This window comes from Molossus molossus, unplaced genomic scaffold (assembly GCF_014108415.1).
Source record: "Molossus molossus isolate mMolMol1 unplaced genomic scaffold, mMolMol1.p scaffold_m16_p_1, whole genome shotgun sequence".
Taxonomy (NCBI): domain Eukaryota; kingdom Metazoa; phylum Chordata; class Mammalia; order Chiroptera; family Molossidae; genus Molossus; species Molossus molossus.
This window is the reverse complement of record NW_023425344.1, coordinates 146,373,607-146,390,540: the sequence shown is the minus strand read 5'-3', so window position 1 is coordinate 146,390,540 and position 16,934 is coordinate 146,373,607. Positions and strand designations below refer to the sequence as shown.

Below are 16,934 nucleotides of genomic sequence, written 5' to 3'. Positions count from 1 at the left end.
TGTAATTAGATAAGAAAAAGAGAATAAATAGGTATTCAGGTTGAAGAAGAGATAAAACTATATATTTGAATATTATATGATTTAATATATATAAGAAGCCCTAAGGAACACATACAGAAAAAGAAATTAGAGGTAATAAATTCAACAAGGTTGTGGGACACAAAGTAAGTATATAAAAATCTATTTTATTTCTATACCCACAATGAATAATTTGCAAAGGGAATTAAGAAAATAATTCCCCTACAATACCATCAAAATATAAAAACAATTAGAAATAGATTTAACCAAAGAAGCGCAAAACTTGTACACTGAAACTATAGTACATTGGACTTCCGGTCAAGATGGCAGCGTAGGTGAACGCCTTATCGCCTCCTCCCACAACCACATCAAAATTACAACTAAACTACAGAAAAAACATCCTTCAGAACCACCTGAAATCAAGCTAAATGGAAGGCCTACAACTACGAAATTAAATAAGAAGCCACATGGAGACTGGTAGGAGGTGTGGAGGCACAGATGGGCTGGTCCCACACGCACGTGTGGTGGATAGAAGTCAGGAGGATACCTCGACTGGTAAAGTCCTCCCTGAGAAGCAGAGAGTCCTCGTCCTATACTGGGTTTCCAGTTCAGGTTCCAGTGCCAGGAAGAGAAGTCCCCATAACTTCTGACTATAAAACCAGCGTGAACTGAGGCTGAGGGAGGCTGAGGCTGCTGGAGTCCCAGGCAGCTCCTCTTAAAGGGCCCGCATACAGACTTACTCGGACTTGTTCCTTCTGGGCTCCAGCGTTGGGGAGGCAGCTTGAAAGGCACCAGAAACGGGGAAGAACAGTTGTTTGGCATCAGGGCAAGGGCTGGAGAGGCAGCTTTCTCCCAGACAGACCTGCTATTGGAGGCCATTGTTCCTTTGGTGAGCCCTTCTCCCACAGAACCTGCAGACGGGCACCATATCTGGGACTCCAGCAACCTGGCTCACAGTTTTCCCTACCCTGATGATTCCATCGGGCCCTGCCCCACCCAATTTCCGGGCCCATCAAAGCTGTTTCCAGTGGCTTTACCATAGGATTGGCCCTGTTTGGGCTCCTGCTTCAGATTTCTCTTAGATAAGCAGCATCAGGACTCGGTGAGCCCCATACCTCTCACTAAGTAGTCCCAGGCCTGGCTCTAGAGCAGCAGTTCTCAACCTGTGGGTCACGACCCCTTTGGGGGTCAGATGACCCTTTCACAGGGTTCGCCTAAGACCATCGGAAACCGAGACACCACTCCTCTGTCTCCAGGCGCGTCCGCCCTTATGCAGATATACCCACATACAACATGAGGAACTGTATTAAAGGGTCGCGGCATTAGGAAGGTTGAGAACCACTGAGAAGCAGCCAGCCTTGGTTCACAGCTCGGCTTTGCCTGGACACCTCCAAGCCCAACACGAGAGGCAGCCCTCGGCAGATCACTTTGTAGCTTATGCCTGGTGACTCCAGGTAGAACACAGGCAGTGGCTGACCTGGCCCCGGAGCCAGCACACCCAGTGGACAGCTTCAGACAACGTTGAAGCGGAAGCACCACCACCCAACCACCTGCACAAGTGACACACTCAAGGAATGGACTCAGTGGGTACCAGAGCTCTGCTGAAGCAAGTCTTGCTCTGTGTGGTGGGCCCCTGCACAGCTGATCATCCAAGGTAGTCAGAGGTCGGTGGTCAGTGGGCACAGCCAGTCCTTGCAGCTGATCAGCCTGAGTAAATCCCTCCCATTGATGTGCCAACAGCAATCAAGACTCAATTACAACAAAATGGTGTGAAGTCTACACGAGGGGTGCACCTTGAGGGCCCAGCTGGGGTGATCAGGGAGGCTGTGCCACTGGACCCTACAGGACACTTACTACAACAGGCCACCCTAGGAAGCCTAGGAGACATAGCAACTCTACCTAATACATACAAACACAGGGAGACAGCCAAAATGAGATAAAGAATTCTTAAAATTCAACAATAAAGACAAGTAATCCAAATGAAAACCAAGTAAAATATTTAGATATTTCTCCAAAACAGAAATACAAATTCCAATAAGCACATGAAATGATGCTCAACATCATTAGATATTAGGGAAACGCAAATCAAAACCACAGTGAGATACCACTTGACACCCATTAGCAGGGCTATAATAATAGTAAAGACCAACAATAACAAGTATTGGTCAATATGCGGACAAATTAGAACCCTCATACATTACATGAGAATGTAGAATGGTGTAGCCGCTTTGAAGAATAGTTTGGCAATTTCTCAAATAGTTAGAGTTACCATGTGACATACCAATTCCACTCCTAAGTATATAACCAAGAGAATTAAAAAATGTCTATACAATGTTCCTTATGTCTTTATCCTCTGGGTGAGGAAGACCATGAGGCATGGGTAGGAATAAGGTAAAGTCCCTCATGTGGTTTCTCCATGTAAAATCTGGAATCAGGGTGAAGTAAGAACAAAACTCTCCTGCTCAACTCCCCAAATCCTTGAAACTCATTTCTAGACTAGAGTGCAGTGGAATTTCTCTGAGAGAACCCTAACAACCCAGGACAACATCCTGTAACAACCCTGACTTATCACATACAAGTACTTGAATTCTTGGACACAGAAGACCCTTAACCCTTCTTTCATCCAAAGAAAGAAAGAGCCTCAGGTAATTTCCTCTCCCATCAGATAGAATTACAGGAAAGTAAGAAGGTTCTAGAACTTTTATTTAAGAGGCTCACAGCCCATGGTAAGTCTGTAAGTAAAAGTCTTCACCCTTTCAACTTATTTTAACCTTTATGAACTTTAATTTGAAAGATACACTTTTGCCCTGCCCAGTGTTGCTCAGTGGTTAGAACATCAGCCAGTGGACTGAGGGGTCTCAGGTTTGATTCCTGGTCTAGGGTACGTACCTGGGTTGCGGGTTTGATCCCCAGCCCTGGTCAGGGTGCATGCGGGAAACAACCAATCTCTCCCTCTCTCTCCTTTCCTCTCTAAAAATCAATGGAAAATGTCTTTGGGTAAGGATTAACCAAACAGAGAGAGAGAGAAAGATACACTTTTGTGATCTCTTGCAAGAATGCAAATGACTAGACCAGCGGTTCTCAACCTTTGGGTCACGACCCCTTTGGGGATCGAACGACCCTTTCACAGGGGTCACCTAAGACATAACCGTAGCAAAATTACAGTTATAAAGTAGCAACAAAAATAATTTTATGGTTGGGGGTCACCACAACATGAGGAACCGTATTAAAGGGTCACAGCATTAGGAAGGTTGAGAACCACTGGACTAGACTGACACGCTTGCCAGCCAAGTGGTGCTGCTGCTCCAGCAGAGGCTGTGAAAGCCATCTGGGTGGATAGTTCTGAGTAGGTGGGACTGCTTCTCTAAGAGGAACCCAGTGTTTTTCTACTTCTATCCCAGTTCTTTCTAAAGGCCCTAACTGGGGGCATCATTGACTCACTCTTAGTTCCCTTATCCTTTCTTGACCAAGTTAAGAGATCTGCAGTTCTCCATTCAGATTAAGTGCTGGCCAACATCACTTTCATTCCTCCTCCCGGCAGGAGAGGTATCTTAGGCCCAGCAAATGTCCTGAGAATTTTATTACTTTGTTGTTGTTGTTGTTAATCCTCAGAGTGGAAGGGAGGGAAGGGAAGGAAAGAGAAAAACATCAATATGAGAGAGACTCATTTATTGGTTGCCTCCCACACCACCCTGGTCATGGCTGGGGAAACCTGCAACCCAGGTATGTGCCCTTTACCTAATCGAACCCGAGACCCTTCGGTCCCTGGGTCGATGCTCTAACCATAGAGCCAAACTGGCCAGGGCTGAGTATTTTAAAACCTAGTTTCAAAGAATATCTACTAAAGATCTGGTTCACTTTTTTGCTTTTATAGTAAAAACGAATATTACATCAGAAAAGAAACATTGTAACTTCGATTTTCTTCCCTGTTGGTCCAAATCCACATGCACTTAAGATTTCCTGACACTTTATTTTTATAATTTTATCCAGAAAGTCGCCACTGGTGTCTTCAGGCTTACACCTCTAGCACAAACGGCATCTTCACTCCCAGGCCAGGAAGTAGACATTGCCCTGTGTGTCGCCCACTGCGAGCTGCAGGGTGGAGTCAGGGCCCAGCCAAGGTTCCAGGCAGCTCACTGCCCCTTCGCACCGGAACAGACCCAGCTGCAGTGGGAACAAAGAAGAGGGAGATGAGGGCTACAAGCCTAAGGCCTCCTTAGTAACTTATTTTTCTCTCATATTAATGTTTTTTTTTTTATTTAGAACAAGTCCGTCGCACATTATTGCAAGGACAGAAGAAAACAGAATTTTGATCTTTTGAACTTTCTTATCCCAAGTTTGCTCTCTTGTGACAGCCCTCCAGCCCTCCTTGCACATACATACACTTACCAGTTGCATACTGGGTCTCTCCCACAGCTTAACATCTCTGTCCTTTGAGGCTGTCACCAGCAACCCAGGCAGCACATGGAGGGCTGTGACTGAGCCCGAGTGAATCTCAGAGAGGAAGGGGAAATGTTTGGTAAGTTCCCGTGGGCCCTCCTTAGTCAAGAAAGCATCAGGGTCAGACCCATATTTGTGACCCTTCCCTCAAACTCACCTTTCTACGCTGCCGTGTCCTTAGCTGTGGGTTTGTTGGCCAACTCTCCATGTCACTAGGCATAGATGGGTCTGTTTCTGCAGTCTGGGTTTCAGGCATTTGTACTGTTTTCCGCCAAATGTTACCTGTGATCCATTCTCCTTCCAGGGTGCATTTGGCTAGGTTCCACAGCACCCCATCAGAGCTGGCACACAAAAATGAGGACTCTGCCATGTCAAGGGCGGAGTTAGAGTCAGGTCTCAGGCTTTGAAGGATCCACCACCCTCCCCTAGGCCACCTCTGGATTCCTTGGGTCGTCCCATCAACACTCACCAGATTCAGGTTTGGCCTGAGTTATTGATATTAGTGTCCCACTAGGATTCGCTAAGTTCAGATCAAAGTCCAGGCACTTTTCAAGCTCTCCAGATTCCTTTTGCCTCTGTGAAAAGATAAATCATTTTGTTTAGACTACTCGTAGCTCTTAACCCTGCCCAGACAAAAGCAACTCTTTTATCTTCTGGACTGGTCAGGATTTTTTTTTTTTAAATGTGACCCAAAAAATAAAATAAAATAAAATAATAAAATAAAATAAAATAAAAACTGTAACCCGGACACAGTCAAGTGTACAAATCTTAACTATGCATCTCGATGAAGTTTTACACATGTATACATCCATACGATCATTGCCCAGATCAAGATGTAGAACATTCCATCACCCTGGAAAGTTGCCTTCATGCCCCTTCCCAGTCAATACCAGAGACCTCTACCCCCAGAGCTAGCAATATTCTGACTTCTGTCACTATAAATTACTTTTGCTTGTTCTTTTTGAAAATTTAAATATGCGTTTATTGATTTTTTAGAGAGAGAGGAAGGGAGAGATAGAAATATTGATGTGAAACATCAATTGGTTGCTTCCTGCATGCCCCCTACTGGGCATGTGCCCTGACAGGGAATCAAACTGGGACCTCTCAGTCCATGGGACAACGCTCAATATGCTGAGCCACAATGGCTGGGCAGTTTTGCTTCTTCTTAAACTTTATTTAAGTGAAGTCATGCAATATGTACTATTCTATGTCTGGCTTCATTTGCCCAACATAATGTCTATGAGATATGTCTGTATTGTTCCAGACACTAACACAGTGGTTAAAACAAGAGACCACTAACACAGTGGAAAACCATACAATTAAGAATATACCTGAATTTATGATTTCCCATGATTTTCTTAAACACTTTTTTTGTATCAGTGAAATCTTAGAGAGTAACTCAATATATAAATGCTCTTAAGTATAGCTGCTCTAATTGAAGGAAGAGAAGGAGATCTGGGACTAACTGCCTTTCCCTTTTTCTTATCCTCCATCACGGCCCCAAGGTTTTAAAATATTGGTTCTGGACAAATCTTTTTTTATTTTTATTTTTATTTTTATTTATTTTTTTATCCTCACCCAAGGACATTTTTCTATTTTTTGTTCAGGTAGAGTGGGAGGGGGAGAGAGGAAGAGAGAGAGAAACATCGACGCGAAAGGGACACATCGAGTGGCTGCCACCCGCACGACCAACCAGGGCCGGGGACAAACTGCAACCAAGGTACGTGCCCTTAGCGGGAACCGAACCCCGGTCTCTCGGGACCACAGGCCGACGCTCTAACCGCTGAGCCAAACCGGCCAGGGCGGTTCTGGACAAATCTTAAACACACACCCAAACAGGACTTACTAAGACAGATAGAATTCCAGGGGCCATTGGCTGCAGGGAAAACACACCATAGTCTTGGTGGGTGGACAACATCATGGGATGTTCTGCATAGCTATCCCTGGTTTACAAGAAAGGAAGAGGTTGAGCCCAGGAACACATATCTGTAAGACTCCAGTGCTTGTTCTCAGTCAGACCCAACCTCAGGGTAAGCAGCCTGAGAGGAAACCACATTTTGGATCTTACCAGATTACAGAGGGAGCATCCCCTGGCTTCAAGTGCAGTAACTGGAAATCCGCCTTGGCCAAGATGAGGGAGTGACCATCAGGGGCCAGGCCCATATCTGTCAGGAACCCCAAGTCCTCCTGCAACACTCGGTTCAGGTGAAGACTGTAGGTCAAAAAAGATACATGGGCAGAGAAAGATCCTACTTTAGTCCACCTCTCTTAGGCTCCCCAGTCCCCCATGAATTCCTCAGGAGTGAAGTAGAAAACAAAATGTATTACCTTCCCTACAAATTTTGTTCCTCCTTCTGTTTTTCTTATATCAGTATTCATCATCATCATCATCCCCTTACTTGCCCAAAATAGGAATCTCTAATATTCTTGTCTTTTCCTTCTCTCCTGACCTCCAACTGATCCATAAGCACTACGGAGCCTACTTGCAACACATGCCTAAGTCTGCCTCTCCCCTCTCTTCCCCACTGTCCTGGTCAGCACTCACATTATGTCTTCCCTGACTATAGCAACAGCTAGAAAAGTGGTCTCCCTACTTTTAGAATCTCTCTACTGCTATCCATCCCCCTTCCTTCCCTCAAGTTTTCTTTCTAAAATCCAGATAAATTTTCTGCTCAAAATTCTTAGCACTGTGCCCTCACAAGGCCGGCCCCAGTTTATCTTTTCAATCTAATTCCCCACCCCCACTTCCCACCAAGAACCCAAAGTCTTGGCTGCATGTACTCAGGATGCAGCATGCACGCTCATGCCGCATGCCATTCCTTAATGCTACTTCCTCTTCCCGCAACTCCACTCCCTTCCCTGACTGGTCCAGAAAACGCCTCATCCTTTAAGCTCAACCTCAAATAGCACCTCTTTTGTAAACTGTAAATTTCTCAAATTCTGCAGCCCTGGGAATTTTATATATGTATCTTTATTGTGGCACTAATCACTCTGAATACTGTTGACAGTGTCCTTATGTGCACATTCCTCTACTGTGAGCTCTCTTAACCAACAGTAACTTCACACTGCTTGACCCAGAGCTTGGCACAGAGCAGACACTTGATAATTCTTTAAATTGAGATGACAAGGAGCAGAAAACAGTTCCCCAAGGACTTTTTTCTGCCTAGTAACTAACATCTTATTGACCTAGTTCAGAAGTAGAGGTGCAGTGATTTGAGTAAAATCCTGGCTGTAAGGAGACTACCGTTCCTATCACGTTAACCCAGCTGCTTCATTTCACCTGAAATTTTGGGGTGTTGAATCCTTCTGTAGTTCCACTTGCCACTCACTGACTTTTTCATCAGCATTGACAACAACCAAGGTGTGTGCTGAGTACCAGATGAGAGCACTGATGCGGCCTGGAGTCTGGTGCAGAAAAGTTCATTTCAGTATTTCTGAGAAACCAGGATTAACCCTCTTTCCTCTCCCAGGCGTCTCTATGCAACCTCCAACCCCGGCACATACCATTAATTACACAGCCGAGGCAGAATTTGCATAGACAAGGAACTGAGGGTGCCCAACTCACCTGTACTGTGGACACCGCCTTAGCTTCCTGCCATAAGGTTAGTTCCCCAGCTTGATTCCCAGACACTGCCACAGAACCATCTGGGGCCCAGGCCACAGCTGTGATGGCCGCAGGACTCCTGGGTATATCTGTCTCATCTGGAGAAGAGAGAAGTGATATTCGTTAGGAGCTGGACCACTGCGGGGATACAAGAGGAGATATTGGGCTACCCTTGACCTTCTTGGTCCCAGTTACACAACCTTTCACACTTTGCCTCTCTCCACACCTCACTCACCTGCTTCCTTAGGTACCTGCCAGAGCCGTATGGAACCATCCTCTGAGGAGGTCAGCAGGAGGCCTGAGGCCTCTGAAACAGCAGCTGCACTGACTGGGCCACTGTGTCCCAGGAGGGTGTGTGTTTGAAACACCTGGGAAGAAAGGATGGCGATGGGACAATGGGGGTTGACACACAGAAGGTTATCTCACTGTGCCTTTCCACCTCCCTACCCCATCCTTTCAGGAAACTCACCAAAAGTGGATGCCACAACCGTGTGACCCCATCCAGTCCAACGGTCACCACCAGAAGCTCTGACCCAGGCTGGCCAGCTGATAAGACACAGAGAACGAGTGAGAAGAAGAGAAGCGGCGAGAAGGAAAGAGGTAGCGGGGAAGGGGGCTGATGTCTCATCACCTGCACGGGGCTCCAGGACAGCTGCACAATGGCTGATGGGCCCTGAGTGAGCAGGGATGCTGGTCAGCTCCACACCCTGAAGGTCCCACACTTTCAAGGTTCCATCCCGACCCACAGACACCACGTGCTCCTCCTGCCCAGAGCAGTCACACAAAGCAAGACATGAGAAGCACAACTCCCACCACAGCGCTGTGGGCTAAGCATCAGGGGCTCAGAAGATGTTAAAGAGTAAGGAGAACTGGGGACACAATGCCGGGGGCTCGGGGTTGCAATCCTCCCATGAGTTCATAAATCTAAGATGCTGTGTTTTCCCTTCACACCAACCCTCAGCCTCAACACCCTAAACCTACTCTAATCCAGACCCAAGCAGTTCACCTCTTTGCCTTTGGGATTAGATACCCAGTGCGTCCAGTCTCCCAAAGCACCCTAGCCTTCCCAGAGACCCCCGGCGAACTCTGTGTCGCCTTCTCACCACGGCCACCACGGCGCTCACGGCACTCTGATGACCCAGGAACTGATCAAGCTGCTGTCCCAGCCCTGGGTCCCACAGCCCCACAGAGCCATCAGTGGAGCAGGAGATCTGCAGAGTCAGAGGTCAGAGGAGTGGCATTATCAGCACTCCTCCAGCATTTTTTTAAAAATATTTTTTCTTTATTTTTAGAGAGAGAGATAGAAATATTGATGAGAGAAGACATTGACTGGCTGCCTCCTGCATGCCCCCCACTGGGGATTGGGCACACAACCTGAGCATGTGCCACAACCTGGGCATGTGCCCCGACCAGGAACCAAACTGGCAGCTTCCTGGTGCATGGGTCGACGCTCAACCAGTGAGCTACACCGTCCGGGGCCCACCAGCATTTTTATATGCTTATAATGCAGGGCAGTATGCTTTGTGACTGCCAGCATGGCTGGCCCAGGTTCAAATCCTCACTCCACCATGCATTACTTTGTGACCTGGGGCAAGTCCATCTCTCTGAGCCTTAGGTTTCTATTCAACCAGGAAAATGACAGTGCACCTGTCTGACGTGGCTGCTGCGGGGCTGATGCATCTATGGATAAAGGATTTAGCACAGCTGCCGGTATGCAGTGAGTACTGGCAGTAGCTATTGTCCTTGTTCTTAATATAATGTCAGTCAACAAACCCAGACAAAGTTGGTAAGTCTGCAGTGCCAAGGAAAGATCTGCTGCCTAGAAGGCAGGGGAAGGACAAACTATGACAAGTCTATTCAACTAACTCTCGCTCCTTTCTCACCTCTCTTTTTGAGAACAAGTGGGGACGATCCAGTGGAAAACTAGGCCTCACCAACCTTGAGGGCATAACATGAGACTCATTTTTGCCTTAGAACAAAGAAATAATGGGAGTACCCTTTCCTGCAGGGATGGGGCATCCCCAGCCCTTGGGAGACAGTTCTGTGCTCCTGTCAAGAGCATTAGCTTTCTTATCAGAAAGTTTACTGGCTCAGCTTTATCACCTACATGGCCTTGGAAATGTTCTTCAATCTATCTGAGCTCAATGTCCTTGTCTTTGAAACAGAAAAGATAGCAGTAGCTACTTTACAGGGCGTTGTAAATATTAAATGAGACAATATATGCAAAGAGCTTAGACCAGTGCCTGGCACATACTCACTGCTCAATAAATGTTAGCTATTACTATTATAAGGGGTGTCAGGAAAGAATCAGTAGGGAGTGTGGCCTCCCCCAGGAACCCAGCTGAGCTCTGCACAACTCCTACTCTTCACTCACCAGTAGGCTGTCTTTGGTCCAGGCACAGCCAGTGACCCAGTCACGGTGGCAGGCAGAGAAGGAGCAAATCAGAACAGGGGCTGTGGGTGTCCTCACATCCCAGCAGAGGAGACTCTGGATAGGTCCCAAAAGACGCAGGAGTTAGGTCCATGGGAGGGAGGGAGGAACACCAGGGTCTTTACAGGAAAGAAGTTTCAAGGAAGGGGAGTATCAAGGAAGGGACGGTGGGCAGATGTAGCATAGGTTTGGCAAAGCAAAAAGCCAGAGGAAGCAACAGGAATTGGGCTGTTCAGGAATCTAGGAGGCAGAGGGGCTGGGGACCCAGCGGAAGGAAGGCCCAGGGTTGCATCCTTCTGCAGCTCACCCGATCCCGGCCCCCGGTGGCCAGTCTGCATCCATCAGTGCTGAAGCTGCAGCAGTTTACGGGGCCCATATGTCCCCTGAGTTCAGTGCCACAGGGAAGGTCTTCTGCCTTTTGTGGCAGTGTCAGCAATGGCTTTGGCCATAGCCTCACTGTGAAATCCTCTACATTGGAAATAGAGAGAGAGGAAGATTCCCTGAGAGAGGAAGCGAGACAGACTCCAAGGCCAGAGACAAAGGCAATCATGGGCTGAGGGCGAGGTCTAAGGGCCCAGCTCCAAGGGAGGGAAGCAGTAAGTCACAGGCTGTGAAGAGGCCCTGGACAAGGATCAGTTATCACTTGAGTACACAGGACAGGATGCCAGGCACTCCCAGCCCGCCTCTGCAGCTGTCTCTCTAACTCCCTATCGCACCCAGACCCTTCCCTTCCCAAGTGCCCAGTGTCCTTTGGACCAAGCCTCCTTCCTAGAGAGGACTGAGGCCACTCTGCATTTTCACCTCCATATCTTTCTCACCTGAGAGAGGCCCATCCCTGTACACAGCAAAGTCTCCCACTGGGCAGAAACTCAAAGGATCATAGGAATTGCAAAGAGGTCCCAGAATCAGACTTACAGAACAAGAAGAAACAGTCTAGAATAATTGTGCAAGATAAATGCATTTAAAAGAACTTTTAAAGTTCTAAAGAAAATGTTTATGTGTGTGAATTTTCGATGATTCACAACCCTACCCACAGCCCAGCAGTACCTGAGGCAGATGCCAAGAGTTCCTGGGAGACGGCCAGGCCCAGCACGGGTTTCTGGTGTCTGGACAGGAGCCAGAGGGACTGAAGGGAGCTTTCCTGGAGTGCCCAGCCCTGCAGGGACCCATCCTCTGCACCGCTCACCAACACCGTAGGGCTCAGCCAGGCCACTGCGGACACTGCCACATCTAGTGCCTGACACTGGGCCCCCTGGGAGCCTGGAGAATGACAGGAGACAAGAGGAAGACACTTACAAAGGAGGTGGCCTCTTCCCAAAGCCTCAAACAACCCATCCTTTCTCTCTTTGTACCTGAAGTTATTCTGTAGATCCTGATGCCATCGGCTCGGTACCCAACAGCCACCCGATCACCATCTGGGCTGAGAGCCACGGAGAGGGCAGGAGAGAGAGAAAGGGAACCTAGGCACCCACGGGGCCGACCCAGAGACCCGGACCACACCTGAACCTGAGGGCCAATAAAGGGGCTTAAAGTTACCTCACTTCCACCCCAGAGTTATAGCCACCCTGTTCAAGTCCTCCTTCCAGACACTTCTCCCAAGAGCTGCCTGTACGCACACCCGCACCCTTCTTCCTGAAGCTCACCCCAGCCCAGTTATCTCCACAGTCCCCTCAACAGAGGCCCACCCTCACCCAGGTACCAGCTCCCTGTCACCTGACCTTGCCATCCTCTCCAGCCGTCAATAACTGGCGCCCAGCACGCAGGAAGAGGGCAGTAGCCACAAAGCCATGGTGGGCAGGGAAGGCAGCCAGCCGTGCCCCCTCCTGCCAAGCCCACAGCTCCACCATCCTATCCAGCCGGCCCACGGCCACAACCCGCCCAGGCACATTGAAGGCCAAGGTACAGACAGAGGCTCCAGGAGCTCCCAGTTCCTACACGGGGAAGTAGAAATGGAAATGTCAGGGCCTGCTCTCAACACAGCCCAAAGTGATACAAAATGTGGGCATCCTGCATTCCCCACCTTCCACTCCCACCCAGGGCTACACAGGACCTTCTCACCTTGGTGACTTCGAGTCCATCCACTGTCAAGAAGCTGAAGCTGCCAGCCCAGCTGCCTATGGCTATCACCTGCCCCTCTGGGTGGAAAGCAACACAGTTCACAGGCCTGGGAGAGGTGTGCTGGAAGGCCAGCTGCCCGTGGACTGTGTCCCACAGCTGGAGGAGAGACAACAAGAGGAATCAGTGCTGGAGACAGATGCCTGAGCCCCTCGGTTCCACAGCTCCAGGGACCACCTTGTCCAGGCCCCATCCTCAGCAGGGACGGCACCCCCAAGCCAAGCAATTAGCAGCCTCTGCCATACTAACAAAACAACCTCCCAGGCTGACTTGATGCTTAGGGCAACTTTAACTTTCACAGACCCCAGTCATTACCTTTAAGCATCCCCCTAGGCACACAGTGGCCAGCAGCCGGCGGTCTGGGCTCAAGCAGCAGCCGGTGATTTGGTACTGGTGAGCCTTGGTCTGGAGCACCCTATCCCAGAGATACAGAGACAGGCCCCCGGGGCTCTCTGGCTCCAGGCTTCCCCTCATTCTCCTCTCCCTGGGCTTCTCAGATAGGGACGACCCTCACTCGGAAACATGGGAGACCCCTTACCGACAACCATGCTGCAGGTCCCAGAGCTCCAGGAGCCCATCAGAGGCAGTAAGAAAGAGGGCATTGTCCGAGAGGAACGAACACGAGGAGACCCCATCACAGCCACTCACCACGGACTTCTCCTCCTGTAAAGGCGAGCAGGAGGCGTGCTCAGAACACTCCCTTGACCCCGCCATGTTCAGCCCCTCTAAGCCCCAAGCAAAAAAGAGGCCATAGCAAGAGGGCTGGAACCCCTGGCTCTCTACATTCTCTGCATCAGTCTCCAAGTGTGGCTCTCTGGCCCCACATCAGGAATACCGGTTAGAGGTACAAAGCTTTGGGCCCACTCCAGCACTAGGCCAAGCTAAGATCCAAGTAGGGCCTTGTGATCCAAGTGGGGTCACACCTTGTCCCCCATTCCAAATCCCATACATATCCCCAAATCAGAGAGGACTTTGATGGGTCTGCGTAGGGAATGAGGTTACATGCATGCATACATATGGGAGGTATGATACGGGTAGAAAGATGAGATCCACCTCTCCAGCCTTTAAGTACCTCTGCTGCAATCACTCTAGCAATTTACAGGAAACCTTCTTCTCCCATGTCTCTGCCAAAACACCTCCTCACTCACCTGAAGGCCTGCCCTTCTCTGTCCTGATTCCTACAGTCACTCTACAATTTACTCAGCTCTGATCTATGAGACATGGCTATGTTTGGGTTCCTTTTTACCCGCTTCGTCTCGTCTTTCAATAAAACTGACCACTTGGCAGGCAAAGACAATGCCCTAAGCCCTGTGTTCCTGGCAGTGCTTGTAAGTGGCAAGCACTTATAAGGAAGGTATGTGGCAAATATTTGCTGTGTGACTGATTTCTGCCCAAGCCCTTTTGATCTGATGGCAAGGAAGTAAAATTACTGAATCAAACAGAATGACAGCAGGTGGGCTTGGCCCGTCTAGGGCAGTCTGTGTGGCTTTTCTGAAGGAAAAATGCCCCACCTTGAGGGTCATACCTGCCAGGTTCTCAGGTCCAACAGGTGAACTGTCCCACTGGCAGTGCCCACAGCGGCTCTTTGCCCACTGGGGGAGAAGGCCACGGCTGTGGGGGACGAGGAAACTGCCAGGGACAGACTGGAGCTAGAGAAAGAGCAAGAAGAAAGGGAGAAAATTAGGAATGGAAGAGAAGAAAGCAAATGGGAATTCATTTCTGCATTTCTATGCCTGAATTCCCCTCTCCACGGTGACTCTGTCTGATTTCTCCTTTATTCTTCAGTTTCAGGAAGGGCTACAGCTTACTCTTTGGTGGGCTTGCCAGGGCCTGGGATTAAGTATCTTACCTTTGCTGGCCCCTCATGGTGTGGGGTTTATTAAGCCATCGTAACATGTGCTGGAGGTGCCATCGCTGGCAGAGCTGGGGGGCCTGGCGGCAAAGAGGCGAGTCCAGAGGCTGGTTGGCTGCCTGCTGAGGCAGGAGCAGGGGGTACTGACTGAGGACTGGAGCTTGCTGCTTCAGGAAGGTGTGAAACACAGCAATGTCAGCCTCAGGAAGCTTTTGTTCCTCTTCAGAGACTGAGGAAGCTATGGAAGAGATGCAGAGGGTCACTAGGTTGCCAGCCTGGACCCCATGAACCCCAGCACCAATGTGTGTATCTAAAATGGTTAAGTCTCAAAATGTGGCCCTCTGGCCCCACATCAGGAACATCTGTTAAAAGTACAAGTCTCGCCCTGGCCGGTTTGGCTCAGCAGTTAGAGCATCGGCCTGTGGTCCAGAGAGACCCGGGTTCGGTTTCCACTAAGGGCACATACCTCGGTTGCAGTTTGTCCCCAGCCCTGGTTGGGTCATGCGGGTGGCAACCACTCGATGTGTCCCTTTCACATTGATGTTTCTCTCTTCCTCTCTCTCCCTCCCACTCTATCTGAACAAAAAACAAACAAAAAAATGTCCTCGGCTGAGGATAAAAAAAATAAAAATAAAAAAATAAAAGTACAAATCTCTTGCCCTGGCCGGCATTGCTCAGTGGTTAGAGCATCGGCCTGCAGACCAAAGGGTTTCAGGTTCAATTCCCAGTCAAGGGCATGTACCTGGGTTGCATGTTCAATCCCAGGAGGCAACTAATCAATGCGTCTCTCTCATATCGATGTCTCTTTCTCTGCCCCCCTCACCCCACCTCTCTTCCACTCTCTCTAAAAATCACTGGAAAAGGGGGAAAAAAGTACAAATCTCTGGACCCCACTCCAGAATTAGTCAACCAGATTCTGTGGACCCAGAGTTCTTCAATCTGAACAAGTTTCCCAGGTAATTTTATACCCAGTAAATAAAGTTTGAGAACCTCTAATCTAAGAGATCTAGGCAAAAGTCTCTTGAGACTCATTTGCTTGCCCTCTTGGCATTTCCAGCTTGGAAGGGAAACTAGACTGCTCTTTCCATCACACCTCCCTCTGAGCAGGCCCACCGTGAACACACCCAGGAGCCCCTGTCAAAGACGAAGCCGCCCAGTGACTCATCTCACCATAAAGGGCATGGGCTTCCAGAAGCCGAGAGATCAAGCCCAGTTCCAGGTGTGCAGCCAGGACATGGAGACTGGTGAGGAACTTTGCCAGAAGGCTGCGGTTCCCGCTCTGGAGCTGAGAGGGCCAGAGTGGATTCGTCAGGGATGTGAAGAGGCTGGTGAGGAGGGACTATCTAGTCTTAGACCTGCCTGTGCAGCTGGAACCTAGACCTAGGAGCTGGGACAAAGGACCTGAAAAAGGAGGACAGGAAAACCAAAAGGAGAAAAACAGAGGGGGTTTGAGAAGGGCAATAGCAGTGGCAACGGGTGGTCAAGGGAGAGAGGGGTCTCAGAACAGTCAAAGAAGTGCTTGGAGAAAGTGCCTGTGGGATGTGGGGACTGACCAGGTGGTAAGGCAGGTCTTCCAGAGCCTCAGGGGGGCAACTTCGGAAGGTGCCTGAGGCATCAGGGTCACAGGTCTTCCAGAGCTGAGCTGGAAGTATGGGTCAGAGGAACAGATACTGAGATGGATTCAACCCTGAAGCCTTTCCGAAGACCACATCCCGCAGGCCCGCTGATGTTCGGGCTCAGGCCCACACTCAGTGCCCTGGGCTGACTTGGGCTACAGTTACCTACTATGAGGACATGTGCTGTGCTCTCCAGCTCCAGCCTCTTCCCGTATCGACATTTAGCTACAGTCCTCAGGGGCCCGTCAGGGAGGCAGAGCCGGGCACCGGGCCGCTCCAGGGGGCCCTCCCCTAGCAAACTGTGCTCGTGAGAGAGAGAGAAGGAAGAAGAGAGGGAGGAGTCCCATCAGTGAGGATCCTGGCACAGCTGTGGGCTCCCATTCCCACCTCAAATAGCGGCAAGTTAAGTGGCAGCCATTCAGGGTCTGGAGCCTAGAGGGCCAGAGGGTCTGGGAGACAGGTGTCAGTGGCTAAGCAGAGGAAGGGTTGGGTGAAGAGAAGATCACATAGGGCCCTGGTTCAAAGACGGGAAGACACAGGAAGTCAGCTGGGGGCACCTGTACCTGCGCAGACTCTGGACGAGGTAGGCAAACCGGCCCATGGGGAAGGGATCCCTACTGTTACCAGCAGCCACTGCTTCTTCCCAGGTCTTGGTCCCTCTGGGAAGAACCTGCCATGCACTCAGCACTCCATGCAGCTGGTCCACAGTGAGACCTGAAAACGCAAGCTCTCTGAGGCCCCCACCCAACCACACAGTGTACCCATCCCCAGGAAACCTAGTCCCTCCTTGCACTGCTCACGAAGACGCCAGCTGAACCAAGGTCATCCAACCTCTAAGACCTCAGCCTCCCACACCAC

General features: G+C 49.6%; 1 protein-coding gene across 1 annotated transcript in view; it reads right to left on the bottom strand.

Annotated features, from left to right (window-relative positions):
- Nucleotides 1-3,784: 3,784 nt before the first annotated feature.
- Nucleotides 3,785-16,934, bottom strand: part of TEP1 (telomerase associated protein 1) — a 39,185-nt gene continuing 26,035 nt past the window's right edge. The window contains exons 30-55 of the mRNA XM_036259594.1: nt 16,640-16,790; nt 16,242-16,375; nt 16,014-16,102; nt 15,631-15,745; nt 14,458-14,698; nt 14,134-14,257; nt 13,147-13,271; nt 12,924-13,023; nt 12,552-12,707; nt 12,212-12,424; nt 11,846-11,999; nt 11,541-11,753; nt 10,801-10,961; nt 10,437-10,550; nt 9,166-9,273; nt 8,694-8,826; nt 8,532-8,608; nt 8,298-8,430; nt 8,024-8,160; nt 7,739-7,863; nt 6,527-6,670; nt 6,305-6,401; nt 4,928-5,033; nt 4,616-4,821; nt 4,408-4,512; nt 3,785-4,182 (exon numbers count right to left, since the gene is read on the bottom strand). Of these exons, the coding sequence (XP_036115487.1) occupies nt 4,060-4,182; nt 4,408-4,512; nt 4,616-4,821; nt 4,928-5,033; nt 6,305-6,401; nt 6,527-6,670; nt 7,739-7,863; nt 8,024-8,160; nt 8,298-8,430; nt 8,532-8,608; nt 8,694-8,826; nt 9,166-9,273; nt 10,437-10,550; nt 10,801-10,961; nt 11,541-11,753; nt 11,846-11,999; nt 12,212-12,424; nt 12,552-12,707; nt 12,924-13,023; nt 13,147-13,271; nt 14,134-14,257; nt 14,458-14,698; nt 15,631-15,745; nt 16,014-16,102; nt 16,242-16,375; nt 16,640-16,790 (3,584 nt within the window). The 3' untranslated portion in view covers nt 3,785-4,059. The remainder of the gene's footprint in view (nt 4,183-4,407; nt 4,513-4,615; nt 4,822-4,927; nt 5,034-6,304; nt 6,402-6,526; nt 6,671-7,738; nt 7,864-8,023; nt 8,161-8,297; nt 8,431-8,531; nt 8,609-8,693; nt 8,827-9,165; nt 9,274-10,436; nt 10,551-10,800; nt 10,962-11,540; nt 11,754-11,845; nt 12,000-12,211; nt 12,425-12,551; nt 12,708-12,923; nt 13,024-13,146; nt 13,272-14,133; nt 14,258-14,457; nt 14,699-15,630; nt 15,746-16,013; nt 16,103-16,241; nt 16,376-16,639; nt 16,791-16,934) is intronic.